Here is a 19,251-nt window from a genome sequence, read left to right on the forward strand (position 1 = left end):
TGCATGGCTAATAGTTTATGCTCACAACCATCCTCTAAATAAAGAATTTAAAAAATGAAATAAAATCATGAATAAAACTAGAGCCAGGATCTTGGTCGTTTTGTAGTCCTCCTACCTGAGCTGAACTCTGTCTAGGACAGGAAACAGCAGGTCCAGTCCACTGTCCCCCACCTCACAGTCCTGCAGTCGGAGCTCTGTGTCCTGGCTGCTGTATCTCAGGACGGTGAAGATGGCCCTACAGTCAGAGACACTGAGACAGAGGGTCTGAGTCTGACCCCATGCTGACAGCTCCACATGAGAGGAGCAGGACAGATCCAACCTGTGCTGCAGACTCCTGAGCAGACTGGCTGCTCTCTCCTGCGGGGCAGCAGAGGCAGCACAGCAGTGGACGATCCTCAGCAGCAGATCCCTGTCAACACTGGAAGAGAAAGTGCTTTGAAAACACACTGCTGATACAGCCCTGTCTGTGGGAAACCAGCACTAATGTCTGACCTGAGCTGAGAAACTTTGTCCAGCGTGAAGAGGATGGAGCTGATTTCCTCTGTTGGTATGGAGGTCCACATGAGGTTCAGCTTTGCCCCAGCACTGTGTCTGAGGGTGTAGAGCAGAGCAGCACAGTCCTCTGAGTCCATCTCTCTGCAGGTCAGGCTAATCTCATGATCAAACGACCTCAGTAAACTGGGAATAAAGGAACTGGCACGAGCCGTATAGACCTCTCTGATGGCAGTCAGCACAAAGCTGGGGGACAGCCTGAAAGTCAAATAAGAGTATTTACACAAGTCTCTGGATTTCACAGAGACTGCAGAAGTTCAGGCTGATAAAACCATGTACACATATCCAGACCATGTCATCTTCATGGGTCACAAAAACACAAACAAACCTTTTAAACAGAACCCTGTCCAGAAAGGGGAGCAGACGTGTGAAGCTCTCCTGTAGGAAGCTGTTTTTCCTCAGGTCCACAGTAACAGTCTGATGTGAAGACTCCAAAAGATGATGAAGAAGCTCCCAGTTCAGACAGACGGGGGTCAGGTCTCCACCAACCTTACTCAAACAGGACCTGGTCAAGTCTGTGTCTTGAATTTCACAAAGGATGGCAAGTAGTGACTCTGAAACCTCCCCACTCAGTCTGTTAAAGAAAATGTGTCTTAGTCAAAGTATCATGGTACTGACAACGTAACATTTCTTAAACACCAGAAATTGGTTAGAAGGCTCGGAAAACTTTTACTTGATGGTGAGAGGGCCATCGTGAAGCAGGAGAGGGATCAGACTCTGAGCAGGGGTCCTGGACTCGGTCAGGTCTAACTGTCTGACTGTCCAGGATCTCAGCAGGGATGCCAAACTGCTGACAACCCTCAGCACAACTCTCTCTGAAGGTGGGTGTTTCTGAGAGGAAAGAGAGAGCTCCTCTGTGACAGACAGAAGGTTCACTCTCCCTCTTTTTACCCATCCACACAGAACCAAGGCCATGTCACTGGAAAGCCTGAGACACACACACACAGGAAGCATTGAGACATGAACAATACAGACATTAAGCTGGAGAAGACGTGTTTGAAAAAAAACAGAAACAGGAATTGTATGATACCGACCTCAGACTGCGTAGACTTGTTGTGTGTCTGAATAGGAGTGAAGCTCCTTGAACAGAAATCTTTGTGGGTGTGAGGATCAGATCCACTTCAGAACCACAAAGACCGAGAACTCGTCCAACAGACTTGCACGTTTTGCTGGGTAACTCTCCTGTTAATGTCAGGATGAACCCGAGCAGCTGCAGCAGAGAAACAAACTGCTCAGCCTCCTCTCTGGATCTCACTGACAGGGATGAACACACACGCTGGAAAAACTCTGGACCACAGCTAAAACAGAAAAAAAGAAATGTAAACACAGCTCAGGTACAAGAGGAGACAAGAGCTGAAAAGAACAAAAAAATACAAAAACATTGACACAAAAAGCTACTGAATGAGATTATCATTCATCAAAAGTTGCTCTCTTTCCTCATAAGTTGTTTATTTTATTCTGAAACCATCCTCACATTTCAGCAAACAAGAAGAATTTATCTGATTTACCTGAGCTGTGAGATATAAGGCAGACACTGCAGGAAAGTCCTCACTTCACTCTCTTCATATGAACAGCTCAACAGCTTCACATGTTTCTTCTCTGGTTGGAGTTTCAGCACTTCCAGGAGGATGGAGGTCTTTCTCTCTGAGAGGTTGATGATCCAGACTGCAGGAGTTGACTTGAAAACTGACTGTAGAGATGGAAGAACACTAAGGCCTGTTTCAGTCTCATAGACCTTAAGGTAGGAGAACAGATCCAGAAGAAAACCACACTGGTGGACTCCTTGAGTGTTTGGTAAAGGGAACTCTTGATGTGTGCACAGTGATGCTAACAGCTCCAGTGTGTTCCCTCCTGTCTGCTGATCTCTCTCTGCTGCTGCACAGAACAGTCTCCCACAAAACTTGACTCCATTTTCAGTCCAGTCAGAGAAACTGAAACAGAAGATGAAAAGTTTGTCAGGATGTGATGTTAACAGCAGGAAAGGAGACATGTTTTACTGATGGAGTCTTTCCACTGAAAGCTAACAAATAGCTGTTTGTGAGCAGAGATCAGTTTCTCTCCTCAATCTCAAACTCAAATGACAGTTTGATAAACTGAGATACAGCTCATTAAGCAGCAGGAGGAGCCAAAGAAAACTTCACACAGTAACTGATCAATCAATTAGATCTGAGCCTACAGATACCAGACTTCATGTTTGACCTCTGTCAGTGAAACCTCGTGATTATAATAATGTTAACGTCAAGTGGTAGAGCAGGTCACTCATTACACTCTGAGGACATTAGAATCATCTCATGTATTAATCAGTAGTAGATGTTGATCTTAATCAGTGTTTAAACTCTTCTGTCTAACTGATTTGGTGTCATTGTACTGGTTTGTTTTTATGACCAAGCTGCATCAAACCAGTCCCTCCCTCCTGGAGAAAAACTGTGGTTTGATGATCAACAAATGTTGATTCTTTCAGTGAGTGTAATTTTTTAAGCAAACACTAATTATCTTGTCTGTCCTCTTTAAGAAATGATCTTTTCAGACCCACATTCAGCCTCAGTTCATTTATTGTCTAAGAGTCGTTCTGTCTCTGAAAATAATCCTCATTGAACTCAAAGAACAGAGAACAGGATCAGTACTTTTTAGCTGCTTTAACCTGTCACTGACCTCTGAACATTAAAGAGATGTTTTAAAATGAAATGAGAAAAACTCACATGTAACTTAGACTTTTACACAATGTCCTGATCAACATTAACTGAGATTAACAAACTTTCATTCAGCCCTTTGGATTATAACTCTCCTTAACCTTCACCTCCAATGTCACAGTGAGCTGACTGAGATGGAGGAGCACACCTCAACAGGTGAGCACTGATGTGTGAAGAACTGTTCATTTACCTGAGCTGTGAGATATAAGGCAGACACTGCAGGAAAGTCCTCACTTCACTCTCTTCATATGACCAGCACCACAGCTTCACATGTTTCTTCTCTGGTTGGAGTTTCAGCACTTCCAGGAGGATGGAGGTCTTTCTCTTTGAGAGGTTGATGATCCAGACTGCAGGAGTTGACTTTAAAACTGACTGTAGAGATGGAAGAACACTAAGGCCTGTTTCCGTCTCATAGACCTTAATGTAGGAGAACAGATCCAGAAGAAAACCACACTGGTAGACTCCTTGAGTTTTTGGTAAAGGGAACCCTGGATGTGTGCACAGTGTTGCTAACAGCTCCAGTGTGTTCCCTCCTGTCTGCTGATCTCTCTCTGCTGCTGCACAGAACAGTCTCCCACAAAACTTGACTCCATTTTCAGTCCAGTCAGAGAAACTGAAACAGAAGATGAAAAGTTTGTCAGGATGTGATGTTTACAGCAGGAAAGGAGACATGTTTTACTGATGAGTCTTTCCACTAAAAGCTAACAAATAGCTGTTTGTGAGCAGAGATCAGTTTCTCTCCTCAATCTCAAACTCAAATGACTCTGAACCAAGTCCATTAAATGTAGAGGACTGATCCCCGACACCAAATGAAGATCTTCAGAACAGGTCTTCAGACTTGAGTCCATCCTCAGAGCTCTGTCCTCTCCTCTGCATCAACAGATAGTTTGATAAACTGTGATACAGCTCATTAAGCAGCAGGAGGAGCCAAAGAAAACTTCACACAGTAACTGATCAATCAATCAGATCTGAGCCTACAGATACCAGACTTCATGTATGACCTCTGTCAGTGTAACCTCATGATTATAATAATGTTAAAGTCCAGTGTTAGAGCAGGTCACTCATTACACTCTGAGGACATTAGAATCATCTCATGTATTAATCAGTAGTAGATGTTGATCTTAATCAGTGTTTAAACTCTTCTGTCTAACTGATTTGGTGTCATTGTGCTGGTTTGTTTTTATGACCAAGCTGCATCAAACCAGTCCCTCCCTCCTGGAGAAAAACTGTGGTTTGATGATCAACAAATGTTGATTTTTTCAGTGAGTGTAATTTTTTAAACAAACACTAATTATCTTGTCTGTCCTCTTTAAGAAATGATCTTTTCAGACCCACATTCAGCCTCAGTTCATTTATTGTCTAAGAGTCGTTCTGTCTCTGAAAATAATCCTCATTGAACTCAAAGACCAGAGAACAGGATCTGTACTTTTTAGCTGCTTTAACCTGTCACTGACCTCTGAACATTAAGACATGTTCTTATAATGAAATGAGAAAAACTCACATGTAACTTAGACTTTTACACAATGTCATGATCAACATTAACTGAGATGAACAATCTTTCATCCAGCCCTCTGGATTATAAATCTCCTTGATCTTCAACCTGAATGTCACAGTAAGACTCTGAGATGGAGGAGCACACCTCAACAGGTGAGCACTGATGTGTGAAGAACTTTTCATTTACCTGAGCTGTGAGATATAAGGCAGACACTGCAGGAAAGTCCTCACTTCACTCTCTTCATATGAACAGTCCCACAGCTTCACATGTTTCTTCTCTGGTTGGAGTTTCAGCACTTCCAGGAGGATGGAGGTCTTTCTCTCTGAGAGGTTGATGGTCCAGGCTGCAGGAGTTGACTTTAAAACTGACTGTAGAGATGGAAGAACACTTAGGCCTGTTTCAGTCTCATAGACCTTAATGTAGGAGAACAGATCCAGAAGAAAACCACACTGCACTTCCTTATATTCTTCATCATCATCAGTTATTTCTAAAGGGAACTCTTGGTATGTGCACAGTGATGCTAACAGATCCAGTGTGTTCCCTCCTGTCTGCTGATCTCTCTCTGCTGCTGCACAGAACAGTCTCCCACACAACTTGACTCCTTTTTCAGACCAGGGAAAGAAACTGAAACAGAAGATGAAAAGTTTGTCAGGGCGTGATGTTTACAGCAGGAAAGGAGACATGTTTTACTGATGGAGTGTTTGCACTAAAGCTAACAAATAGCTGTTTGTGAGCAGAGAACAGTTCCTCTCCTCAATCTCAAACTCAAATGACTCTGAAACAAGTCCATTAAATGTAGAGGACTGATCCCTGACACCAAATGAAGATCTTCAGAACAGGTTTTCTGACTTGAGTCCATCCTCAGAGCTCTGTCCTCTCCTCTGCATCCACAGATAGTTTGATAAACTGGGATACAGCTCATGAAGCAGCAGGAGGAGCCAAAGAAAACTTCACACAGTAACTGATCGATCAATCAATCAGATCTGAGCCTACAGATACCAGACTTCCTGTTTGACCTCTGTCAGTGAAACCTCATGATTATAATAATGTTAAAGTTCAGTGTTAGAGCAGGTCACTCATTACACTCTGAGGACATTAGAATCATCTCATGTATTAATCAGTAGTAGATGTTGATCTTAATCAGTGTTTAAACTCTTCTGTCTAACTGATTTGGTGTCATTGTGCTGGTTTGTTTTTATGACCAAGCTGCATCAAACCAGTCCCTCCCTCCTGGAGAAAAACTGTGGTTTGATGATCAACAAATGTTGATTCTTTCAGTGAGTGTAATTTTTTAAGCAAACACTAATTATCTCGTCTTTTCTCTTTAAGAAATGATCTTTTCAGACCCACATTCAGCCTCAGTTCATTTATTGTCTAAGAGTCGTTCTGTCTCTGAAAATAATCCTCATTGAACTCAAAGACCAGAGAACAGGAGCTGTACTTTTTAGCTGCTTTAACCTGTCACTGATCTCTGAACATTAAGATATGTTCTTAAAATGAAATGAGAAAAACTCACATGTGACTTAGACTTTTACACAATGTCATGATCAACATTAACTGAGATGAACAAACTTTCATCCAGCCCTCTGGATTATAAATCTCCTTGATCTTCAACCTGAATGTCACAGTAAGACTCTGAGATGGAGGAGCACACCTAAACAGGTGAGCACTGATGTGTGAAGAACTGTTCATTTACCTGAGCTCTGAGATATAAGGCAGACACTGCAGGAAAGTCCTCACTTCACTCTCTTCATATGACCAGCCCCACAGCTTCACATGTTTCTTCTCTGGTTGGAGTTTCAGCACTTCCAGGAGGATGGAGGTCTTTCTCTTTGAGAGGTTGATGATCCAGACTGCAGGAGTTGACTTTAAAACTGACTGTAGAGATGGAAGAACTCTAAGGCCTGTTTCAGTCTCATAGACCTTAATGTAGGAGAACAGATCCAGAAGAAAACCACACTGCACTTCCTTATATTCTTCATCATCATCAGTGTTTCCTAAAGGGAACTCTTGGTATGTGCACAGTGATGCTAACAGCTCCAGTGTGTTCCCTACTGTCTGCTGATCTCTCTCTGCTGCTGCACAGAACAGTCTCCCACAAAACTTGACGTCATTTTCAGACCAGTCAGAGAAACTGAAACAGAAGATGAAAACTTTGTCAGGATGTGATTTTAACTGCAGGAAAGGAGACATGTTTTACTGATGGAGTGTTTCTACTAAAAGCTAACAAATAGCTGTTTGTGAGCAGAGATCAGTTTCTCTCCTCAATCTCAAACTCAAATGACTCTGAACCAAGTCCATCAAATGTAGAGGACTGATCCCTGACACCAAATGAAGATCTTCAGAACAGGTTTTCTGACTTGAGTCCATCCTCAGAGCTCTGTCCTCTCCTCTGCATCCACAGATATTTTAATAGACTGGGAAACAGCTCATGAAGCAGCAGGAGGAGCCAAAGAAAACTTCACACAGTAACTGATCAATCAATCAGTACTTCTTAGCTGCTTTTACCTGTCAGTGATCTCTGAACATTAAGATATGTTCTTTAAATGAAATGAGAAAAACTAACATGTAACTAAGACTTTGCCACAATGTCATGATCAACTTTAACTGACATTAACAAACTTTCATCCAGCCCTCTGGATTTTAACTCTCCTTGATCTTCAACCTGAATGTCACAGTAAGACTCTGAGATGGAGGAGCACACCTCAACAGGTGAGCACTGATGTGTGAAGAACTGTTCATTTACCTGAGCTGTGAGATATAAGGCAGACACTGCAGGAAAGTCCTCACTTCACTCTCTTCATATGACCAGCCCCACAGCTCCACGTGTTTCTTCTCTGGTTGGAGTTTCAGCACTTCCAGGAGGATGGAGGTCTTTCTCTCTGAGAGGTTGATGGTCCAGGCTGCAGGAGTTGACTTTAAAACTGACTGTAGAGGTGGAAGAACACTAAGGCCTGTTTCAGTCTCATAGACCTTAATGTAGGAGAACAGATCCAGAAGAAAACCACACTGGTAGACTGCTTTAGTGTTTAGAAAAGGAAACCCTGGATGTGTGCACAGTGATGCTAACAGCTCCAGTGTGTTCTCTCCTGTCTGCTGATCTCTCTCTGCTGCTGCACAGAACAGTCTCCCACAAAACTGGACGTCATTTTCAGACCAGTCAAAGAAACTGAAACTGAAGATGAAAAGTTTGTCAGGGTGTGATGTTAACAGCAGGAAAGGAGACATGTTTTACTGATGGAGTGTTTGCACTAAAAGCTAACAAATAGCTGTTTGTGTGCAGAGAACAGTTTCTCTCCTCAATCTCAAACTCAAATGACTCTGAACCAAGTCCATTAAATGTAGAGGACTGATCCCTGACACCAAATGAAGATCTTCAGAACAGGTTTTCTGACTTGAGTCCATCCTCAGAGCTCTGTCCTCTCCTCTGCATCCACAGATAGTTTGATAAACTGGGATACAGCTCATGAAGCAGCAGGAGGAGCCAAAGAAAACTTCACACAGTAACTGATCAATCAATCAGATCTGAGCCTACAGATACCAGACTTCATGTTTAACCTCTCAACATTCAGTAAAAATCAAAGACCAATAAAGAGTTAAGCTGCTGTTTGGTTGAGTTTCTTGAAGTGTGCTCTGTTCCATTCTGACAACATAATTTGGAGTTGTATTAATCAGAATTAGACACAGGAACATTTTATCAATCCTCTTGTGATATCTTGGCTGTAAAACATCAGCAGCTTGATGTCAGTGATAAGAAATAAGTAAACAATGAGGAATAAACTGAATAAATAGATTAAAATATTAGCATTAAACAAATGCAGCATGTCAGTGGCTTCAAACAAAACAAACAACACATTAAAATCTAGATAACAGGGATAAATATAAAATATACAATCATCTTCTGCATTGATGAAGAAATGTTTTGAAATGGTATCTGTAAGCTAGTTTAAATAAAAGTACCAGGAGGGTTTCAATAGGGTTCAAAAATAACAACATGACTAAATGAACAGTTTACAGCCTGTCACTGCTGAGGATCACAGCTTTGAAATACTGCACACACTGAGATCTGCATCCTCATTTATCACTACAGATTAAAATCTTCTTTATGTTTAGAAAGTTTGTGTATTTTATATTTGATCTGTTGATCTTCATGGTTTAAAAACAAGCTGCAGACCCCCTCCTGGGATTTTAAAATGAGCACCATTCACCATCTTTCTGATAGAGATATATTTTCTCATGAAGTTTTAAAGGTAACCTTCACCTTGAATGTCACAGTGAGACTCTGAGATGGAGCAGCACACCTCAACAGGTTGGCACTGATGTGTGAAGAACTGTTCATTTACCTGAGCTGTGAGATATAAGGCAGACACTGCAGGAAAGTCCTCACTTCACTCTCTTCATATGAACAGTCCCACAGCTTCACATGTTTCTTCTCTGGTTGGAGTTTCAGCACTTCCAGGAGGATGGAGGTCTTTCTCTCTGAGAGGTTGATGGTCCAGGCTGCAGGAGTTGACTTTAAAACTGACTGTAGAGATGGAAGAACACTTAGGCCTGTTTCAGTCTCATAGACCTTCATGTAGGAGAACAGATCCAGAAGAAAACCACACTGGTAGACTGCTTTAGTTTTTGGTAAAGGGAACTCTTGATGTGTGCACAGTGATGCTAACAGATCCAGTGTGTTCCCTCCTGTCTGCTGATCTCTCTCTGCTGCTGCACAGAACAGTCTCCCACAAAACTTGGCTCCATTTTCAGACCAGTCAGAGAAACTGAAATAGAAGATGAAAAGTTTGTCAGGATGTGATGTTAACAGCAGGAAAGGAGACATGTTTTACTGATGGAGTGTTTCTACTAAAAGCTAACAAATAGCTGTTTGTGAACAGAGATCAGTTCCTCTTATCAATCTCAAACTCAAATGACTCTGAACCAAGTCCATTAAATGTAGAGGACTGATCCCTGACACCAAATGAAGATCTTCAGAACAGGTTTTCTGACTTGAGTCCATCCTCAGAGCTCTGTCCTCTCCTCTGCATCCACAGATAGTTTGATAAACTGGGATACAGCTCATGAAGCAGCAGGAGGAGCCAAAGAAAACTTCACACAGTAACTGATTGATCAATCAGTACTTCTTAGCTGATTTATCCTGTCAGTGACCTCTGAACATTAAGGAGATGTTTTTTAAATGAAATGAGAAAAAACTGACAATTGACTTTCATACAATGTCCTGATCAACTTGAACTGAGATTAACCAACTGTCATCCAGCACTCTTGATTTTTTATCTCCTAAACCTTCAACCTGAATGTCACATTGAGCTGACTGAGATGGAGGAGCACACCTCAACGATCGAGCACTGATGTGTGAAGAACTTTTCATTTACCTGAGCTGTGAGATATAAGGCAGACACTGCAGGAAAGTCCTCACTTCACTCTCTTCATATGAACAGTCCCACAGCTTCACATGTTTCTTCTCTGGTTGGAGTTTCAGCACTTCCAGGAGGATGGAGGTCTTTCTCTCTGAGAGGTTGATGGTCCAGGCTGCAGGAGTTGACTTTAAAACTGACTGTAGAGATGGAAGAACACTTAGGCCTGTTTCAGTCTCATAGACCTTCATGTAGGAGAACAGATCCAGAAGAAAACCACACTGGTAGACTGCTTTAGTTTTTGGTAAAGGGAACTCTTGATGTGTGCACAGTGATGCTAACAGATCCAGTGTGTTCCCTCCTGTCTGCTGATCTCTCTCTGCTGCTGCACAGAACAGTCTCCCACAAAACTTGGCTCCATTTTCAGACCAGTCAGAGAAACTGAAATAGAAGATGAAAAGTTTGTCAGGATGTGATGTTAACAGCAGGAAAGGAGACATGTTTTACTGATGGAGTGTTTCCACTAAAAGCTAACAAATAGCTGTTTGTGAGCAGAGATCAGTTCCTCTCCTCAATCTCAAACTCAAATGACTCTGAACCAAGTCCATTAAATGTAGAGGACTGATCCCTGACACCAAATGAAGATCTTCGGAACAGGTTTTCTGACTTGAGTCCATCCTCAGAGCTCTGTCCTCTCCTCTGCATCCACAGATAGTTTGATAAACTGGGATACAGATCATGAAGCAGCAGGAGGAGCCAAAGAAAACTTCACACAGTAACTGATTGATCAATCAGATCTGAGCCTACAGATACCAGACTTCATGTTTGACCTGTCAACATTCAGTAAAAATCAAAGACCAATAAAGAGTTAAGCTGCTGTTTGGTTGAGTTTCTTGAAGTGTGCTCTGTTCCATTCTGATAACATAATTTGGAGTTGTATTAATTAGAATTGGACAAGGGAACATTTTATCAATCTTTTTGCTGTAGAACAACAGAGGCTTGATGTCAGTGATAAGAAATAAGTAAACAATGAGGAATAAACTGAATAAATAGATTAAAATATTAGCATTAAACAAATGCAGCATGTCAGTGGCTTCAAACAAAACAAACAACACATTAAAATCTAGATAACAGGGATAAATATAAAATATACAATCATCTTCTGCATTGATGAAGAAATGTTTTGAAATGGTATCTGTAAGCTAGTTTAAATAAAAGTACCAGGAGGGTTTCAATAGGGTTCAAAAATAACAACATGACTAAATGAACAGTTTACAGCCTGTCACTGCTGAGGATCACAGCTTTGAAATACTGCACACACTGAGATCTGCTTCCTCATTTATCACTACAGATTAAAATCTTCTTTATGTTTAGAAAGTTTGTGTTTTTTATATTTGATCTGTAAATCTTCATGGTTTAAAAACAAGCTGCAGACCCCCTCCTGGGATTTTAAAATGAGCACCATTCACCATCTTTCTGATAGAGATATATTTTCTCAAGAAGTTTTGAGGTTAACCTTCACCTTGAATGTCACAGTGAGCTGACTGAGATGGAGCAGCACACCTCAACAGGTGAGCACTGATGTGTGAAGAACTGTTCATTTACCTGAGCTGTGAGATATAAGGCAGACACTGCAGGAAAGTCCTCACTTCACTCTCTTCATATGAACAGCCCCACAGCTTCACATGTTTCTTCTCTGGTTGGAGTTTCAGCACTTCCAGGAGGATGGAGGTCTTTCTCTCTGAGAGGTTGATGATCCAGACTGCAGGAGTTGACTTTAAAACTGACTGTAGAGATGGAAGAACACTAAGGCCTGTTTCAGTCTCATAGACCTTAATGTAGGAGTACAGATTCAGAAGAAAACCACACTGGTAGACTGCTTGAGTGTTTGGTGAAGGGAACCCTGGATGTGTGCACAGTGATGCTAACAGCTCCAGTGTGTTCCCTCCTGTCTGCTGATCTCTCTCAGCTGCTGCACAGAACAGTCTCCCACACAACTTGGCTCCATTTTCAGACCGGTCAGAGAAACTGAAACAGAAGATGAAAAGTTTGTCAGGATGTGATGTTAACAGCAGGAAAGGAGACATGTTTTACTGATGGAGTCTTTCCACTAAAAGCTAACAAATAGCTGTTTGTGAGCAGAGATCAGTTTCTCTCCTCAATCTCAAACTCAAATGACTCTGAACCAAGTCCATTAAATGTAGAGGACTGATCCCTGACACCAAATGAAGATCTTCAGAACAGGTTTTCTGACTAAAGTCCATCCTCAGAGCTCTGTCCTCTCCTCTGCATCCACAGATAGTTTGATAAACTGGGATACAGCTCATGAAGCAGCAGGAGGAGCCAAAGAAAACTTCACACAGTAACTGATCGATCAATCAGATCTGAGCCTACAGATACCAGACTTCATGTTTGACCTCTCAACATTCAGTAAAAATCAAAGACCAATAAAGAGTTAAGCTGCTGTTTGGTTGAGTTTCTTGAAGTGTGCTCTGTTCCATTCTGATAACATAATTTTTAGTTGTATTAATTAGAATTGGACAAGGGAACATTTTATCAATCTTTTTGCTGTAGAACAACAGAGGCTTGATGTCAGTGATAAGAAATAAATAAACAATGAGGAATAAACTGAATAAATAGATTAAAATATTGCATTAAACCAATGCAGCATGTCAGTGGCTTCAAACAAAACAAACAACACATTAAAATCTAGATAACAGGGATATATATAAAACATACAAACATCTTTTGCAATGATGATGAAATGTTTTGAAATGGGATCTGTAAGCTAGTTTATATAAAAGTACCAGGAGGGTTTCAATAGGGTTCAAAAATAACAACATGACTAAATGAACAGTTTACAGCCTGTCACTGCTGAGGATCACAGCTTTGAAATACTGCACACACTGAGATCTGCATCCTCATTTATCACTACAGATTAAAATCTTCTTTATGTTTAGAAAGTTTGTGTCTTTTATATTTGATCTGTTGATCTTCATGGTTTAAAAACAAGCTGCAGACCCCCTCCTGGGATTTTAAAATGAGCACCATTCACCATCTTTCTGATACAGATATATTTTCTCAAGAAGTTTTGAGGTTAACCTTCACCTTGAATGTCACAGTGAGCTGACTGAGATGGAGGAGCACACCTCAACAGGTGAGCACTGATGTGTGAAGAACTGTTCATTTACCTGAGCTGTGAGATATAAGGCAGACACTGCAGGAAAGTTCTCACTTCACTCTCTTCATATGACCAGCCCCACAGCTTCACAGGTTTCTTCTTTGGTTGGAGTTTCAGCACTTCCAGGAGGATGGAGGTCTTTCTCTCTAAGAGGTTGATGGTCCAGGCTGCAGGAGTTGACTTTAAAACTGACTGTAGAGATGGAAGAACACTAAGGCCTGTTTCAGTCTCAAAGACCTTAATGTAGGAGAACAGATTCAGAAGAAAACCACACTGGTAGGCTCCTTCAGTGTATGAAAAAGAAAACCACGGATGTGTGCACAGTGATGCTAACAGATCCAGTGTTTTCTCTCCTGTCTGCTGATCTCTTTCTGCTGCTGCACAGAACAGTCTCCCACAAAACTTGACGTCATTTTCAGACCAGTCAGAGAAACTGAAACAGAAGATGAAAAGTTTGTCAGGATGTGATGTTAACAGCAGGAAAGGAGACATGTTTTACTGATGGAGTGTTTCTACTAAAAGCTAACAAATAGCTGTTTGTGAGCAGAGATCAGTTTCTCTCCTCAATCTCAAACTCAAATGACTCTGAACCAAGTCCATTAAATGTAGAGGACTGATCCCTGACACCAAATGAAGATCTTCAGAACAGGTTTTCTGACTTGAGTCCATCCTCAGAGCTCTGTCCTCTCCTCAGCATCCACAGATAGTTTGATAAACTGGGATACAGCTCATGAAGCAGCAGGAGGACTGAGATGGAGGAGCACACCTCAACAGGTGAGCACTGATGTGTGAAGAACTGTTCATTTACCTGAGCTGTGAGATATAAGGCAGACACTGCAGGAAAGTCCTCACTTCACTCTCTTCATATGACCAGCCCCACAGCTCCACATGTTTCTTCTCTGGTTGGAGTTTCAGCACTTCCAGGAGGATGGAGGTCTTTCTCTCTGAGACGTTGATGAACCAGACTGCAGGAGTTGACTTGAAAAGAGTTTTGAGTCTGAGTCTTGGAATAACACTTAGACAGCCTTCACTCTCCATGTGTTGATATAAATCGAGGATGAACTCCTGCTCGTTGTAATCTGAAAACAATGACCTTAACCTTTGCAGTACATCTTGAATGCTCTGTTCTTTGTGGAGTGCTGCTTTCAGACATAAATCCAGGAACAGCTTCTTTCTTGTCTCCTTCAGTTTCCTGACCCTTTCCTTCTTGTCCTGCAGTTCTGGACCTGTATCGTTTATCCTGAAGCTGAAAGAGTAAAAAAAATATATCAATGAATGCATTACATGAGCTGTTTAACTTTTCAGATTACACATGCCTCCTTGAATAATTGTCTTCTGAAATAAAAATAGATTTGGTTCAGCTTCAGATAATCAATCAAATCTAAAGAGAAATGATTTCCAGGTAATCATTTGGAAAGAGGCTGTGTTTTCTCTCTGCTCAGTGAGTTGGGTTATTTATTGACTCACACCTTTGTTTGGATTAGAGGGGGCTTATTAAGACCTCTCCCCTCTCTGTAGTTTGCATGTTAGATCAACCAGAAGCTGCTCACCTGAGTGACCTGATGCAGGGCAGAGCTTTGAGGAGGGACTCGCTCAGACTCGGGCAGACAGTAGTTGCTCTGCTGTCCCAGTGAAGGCAAACGTTCACCTCTGTTGGATTCTTCTGTAAGATGTTCGCTGCCCTTTCAAACAGCTCTCTTCTACCCTGAAGAGGGAGGTTCAACTGGTTCCCATCACAGCTGAGCAGGCTGGCGTCATTGAACTGTCCTTCACTGAGAAAGACAATCCTCCACACCTGTTGTGGCAGAGGGTCACACCTGTAATTCAAAGGAGAAACAGAGCCCATTTACAAATTATAAAGGAGCAGAGAAGAGAAACAAGGCTGTTTAACTGCAGAGGATAATATTTTTTATCCAGTTCTAACAAAAACTGATCCTGGTTATGATCATGGGCTCATTTTATCCCTGTACATTGTAATTTGAGCAGCACTGTGACACCTTTAAGACGTACCATAAGACATTATCAAGACATCCAATCAGTCTTGTGATTCCTTGTTCTGACACAGACACGTCCTCCAGGTTCAGCCGAACCTTCCTCTCCTTCGACATTGTGACCACATTGGCCACAGCACAGCAAAGATAGGAATCAAGACTCTCAGCACTGAGATCAAGATGGTAGTCAAGTGTTTCCAGGAAGTCCACACATGCAGCAGGACACTGTGACTCATACAAGCACTGGCAAAAGAACAGCAGGTCCACATCAGGACAAAATGTGCTTATCATCTCCTGGAAGATCCAGCTAGATGTACTTTTCAGCTCCTGAGCTGGAACCAGGTGCTCCAACAAACTGGGGCTCTTCTCAGTCAACAGTCGACACATGAAAGGGATCAGGTGTTTCATGTGTTTCCCCTCCTCTGTGAGGCATTGCTGAAAAACACCATTGATCTGATCTGGATTCTTCAGGAGCCACAGAGCTGCAAAAAACTCCTGCACTGTGTAGTGGAGAAACGCATATGTTGTTCTTGTTTCAGTGGGAGCCACTTTGACAACAAGTGGTTTCAGGAAGCAGAGCACACAGCTGTCTTCACAGGGAAGGTCTGTTAAGTTCACACTTTTTCTCTTGGTTGCATGAAAAGCAAGCTCAGCCAAAGAAAGGATTTTGTCTTTCTTCTCCTGGATGAAGGAATTGAGGAACCTGGTGGTTTTGTTGCCGCTCCTCAGAAGGCAAAAGCGGACGATATTGATGTATATTTCTGTCATGCTGCACGGCTGTGGCGAGTCCTCTGGTGTCTTGGATAGAAAACAGGCAGCCACCATCAGAGCGTACACCGGGACGTGGCAAAGAGTGAACAACTCCAAGTGACACAAAACCTTCTTGTGGTCCTCGCCAAGAATTACTGAGAAGTAGTTCCTGATGGTCTGCTCACTGAAGCCTTCCACCTCCACTCTGAGGAAGTCTCCAGAAAAGAAGTCGTCTTCATCGTCTGGTCTGCAGGTTATGATGACTTTGGCGTTGGGGAGCAGGTCCCTCTCCACCACGCTTTTCACCAGTGAAGAGGAGAGATCTGTGATTCCATCAAAAACCATTGTGACGTTATCAGAGAACTTTTTTATGTCCGCTAAGACCTCCTCTTTACCCTCATCGGGCTCAGTGCACACACGGAAAAGGAGTTCCTCCAGGCTCATCCTCTCTGTGAAGTCAGATGTTTGTCTCATGTCAAAGTAAAACATGTAATCCAGCTCCTTGTTCTCTTTTTCTGCCCAGAGTTTGAACATTTCATGACATAGTGCTGTCTTTCCAATTCCAGGTTTACCAACCAGGAGTATGTTTTGGTTTGTTTTCAGCAGCTCATGGGGAGATGTGTTGGGTTTGTCCACAGGGATGTACGTCTTGAGCTTTTTAGGGCGACTCATCTTGCTTTTTTTGCTCTTAAGTTTCTTTATTTTTGATGCAGATTCACGTCCTTGTGTGACTAATACCAGTGGACTGTAGCACAGATCAGGGCTGTAGCTTTCATCAAGCAGTTTTTTGTTCCTCATCCAAAATTCAGAAGACTTTTTTCGTGCTCGTGTTTTCAGCCTTTCCTGGTACTTTTGGCATGATCTCGGACCTGAAAGAAATATTTAAGCAGTGAGAGAATCAACGACAAATGAAGTGAGCCTACACTTGATTTGTACACAGACACATGAAGGTGCATCACATAAAGTAAATACACTGATCAATATCAACCAAATGCTGCTTCAAATTACCTGCTGAGAGGCCCTCATAGTTTCCAGCATCTTCTCTGAAAGGATAGCAGCTGATCCAGTAGGACAGGTTAAACTTTTCAGTCTCAGAGGAAGCTTCAGTCCTTGTCTCAGAATGAGCAGATCCCCTTCCTGAAGTCCTCTTCCATGTCCTGTCAATAACCCTGAGGAACTTGTAGCAGGCTTCTTCCCCTTTCTTTGTGACTGAGTCTAGTATTTTTCTTGCTTTTTCAAACTCATTTCTTTCTGCCTGTATCGTACTGACCTCTTCCCCATGAAACACTTCTTCCTGATGCAGATTCTCAACAATCACTGAGAGGTCCCTTAAGTGTGTCACAAGGTGGAGTCTGGCAGACGTGACATATTCCAGGGCAGACTGTGATGTACACGCCATGTTTCCCTGCCTCTGTCTGCTCTGCACACAGACCGGCCTTCAGTGATCTGGAGAACAAAAGAGCCAGTTAATATCATGTCCATACTCTGGAAGAATTCATTTACCTCTGATCCAGTCACCATCGTGACAACTACCCCACATCTGCTGGACCAACTGACTCTTTGGCAGGGGTGTCCAAACATCAGGAATTTGATCCAAGATCCAAGATCAGTACCTGAGAACCAGTCCTGGACCTGAACCTTGATGGGCACGTCTCATATTTCCATGTCTATCTCAGCGTAGCATCCACAATTTTTAAGTTCCCTTAAAAACCTGACAACAAAATATTCGACCCCCTTCAAGATTACTATTTCACTACAGTGTGTGTGTGTGTGTGTGTGTGTGTGTGTTTGTGTGTGTGTGTGTGTGTGTGTGTGTGTGTGTGAAAATATATAGGGCTCTCGAGTTTGAGTGCAGACTAGAGTGACCCCCCCCCCCCCGCAGGTTATAGGATTTGGGGTCTTTCATAACTTTTCGCCTCAATCCACTGTTATTTTAGGATGTGACAGCCCTTAACATATCACAACAATAAATACTATGTAATAATTAAAACTCTGCTCATCTTCATCACCATCAACATTTTGCCTTAAAAAGACAATTTTTCAGGTTTAAATATCGGTAGCTTTCTCCTCTCAAAACTTTCACAGTTTTAATTTAGTTTATAAAAGATGATTAAAAAACACTGAGACCATAATCAGGGGCCAGTCGATGAAAATGTGCTTTTTCCAGGTTATAATTTCAACCCCTTTGTCAAATTTTAATTTATTGACACCAAATAACCTCTGTCCTGGACATCCTCTCACAACTTCCACAGCTCTAAATTTGTTTATAAAAGGTCATAAAAAAACCTCACAGAGACCATAATCAAGGGCCAGTTGCTATAAATGTGCTTTTTTCAACTTGAAATGTCAATAACTTTGTCTTTTTTAATTTATGATCAAGAAATGACCTCCAATGTGTCCTGGACATCCTCTCACAACTTTTACAGAAGAAAGGCGAACGTTAAAAATGAAACTGTCCTCACCCCGGTATAGACTATACGTGATGCAGGATACCTCAGGTTAAACTTATCATTTCAGTGAGTGACTAAAAACAGCAGCTTGGAGATGGAGTTATCTGTTTGCGTCTTTACTCTCACCAGCACAGGGAGCGCTCCCAAAGACGTCGAGCGTTTCGGGAGATATTTAGGTCAGATATTCACACGTACATCGGCTGTGACATTACTGTCAGACAACAACAGTAACAGCCACACTTTAAATAGAAGATATCGAGTCTGTAGTCCACAGAGCGGATCGTAGCGGCATATCGGATGTAGGCCTGCTAATGTGCGGGACCGCTAGACGCGCCTCATATCTATGATGGGCCATAGCTGATCAGACATTTCATAGTTATCCTAATGTTTATACGCCAGGAAAAGAGAGATCATAACGATTGTTCAAGTCAAGTCTGTGGACATTTTTATCAGCGTGAGAAATACAATGTGTGGCGGGAGTGCGTGACAACAGACCAGAAAGAGTGACTGTCCCGCTCAATGCCTGACACTTGAGAGCCCTGAAATATATACACCTCCGTATCAACACGGAAGTATATCCACAGTGTCCACTTCAGGATTAAAAATGAAACTTTTCGGTAAGCAGGGACTTTCACTTGATGCCTGCTTCACTTGTTTAACAGATCAGGTCTTGAACATTGAAATCTGACTGTAGCGTAAACTGAACAAACTGCAGGAAGCCGAGCCGGTCTGCTCTTCATCTGTAGTAATAATAATCTCTCTTGTTAACTTATTTAAAAGCAATG

At 42.0% G+C, this 19,251-nt stretch overlaps 2 protein-coding genes across 2 annotated transcripts in view; both read right to left on the reverse strand.

The window, feature by feature from the left end:
* The window catches only part of LOC141795225 (uncharacterized), a 74,908-nt gene that overhangs the window by 7,202 nt on the left and 48,455 nt on the right, over window positions 1-19,251 (reverse strand). The gene's annotated exons all lie outside the window — the stretch shown is intronic.
* On the reverse strand, window positions 112-17,694 carry LOC141795162 (uncharacterized). Its single transcript, XM_074675951.1, has 10 exons — window positions 17,630-17,694; window positions 17,025-17,462; window positions 15,286-16,885; window positions 14,826-15,092; window positions 14,084-14,521; window positions 1,587-1,850; window positions 1,226-1,480; window positions 881-1,126; window positions 493-750; window positions 112-418 (listed from the first exon to the last, which is right to left on the reverse strand). The coding sequence occupies exons 2-10, from the start codon at window positions 17,413-17,415 to the stop codon at window positions 112-114; spliced, it is 4,026 nt and encodes a 1,341-aa protein (XP_074532052.1). The 5' UTR covers window positions 17,416-17,462; window positions 17,630-17,694.

The sequence above is a fragment of the Halichoeres trimaculatus genome, unplaced genomic scaffold (genome assembly GCF_033239565.1).
Source record: "Halichoeres trimaculatus isolate MK-OKI-2021-1 unplaced genomic scaffold, fHalTri1.1 fHalTri1_scaffold_8, whole genome shotgun sequence".
NCBI classification, from domain to species: Eukaryota; Metazoa; Chordata; class Actinopteri; order Labriformes; family Labridae; genus Halichoeres; species Halichoeres trimaculatus.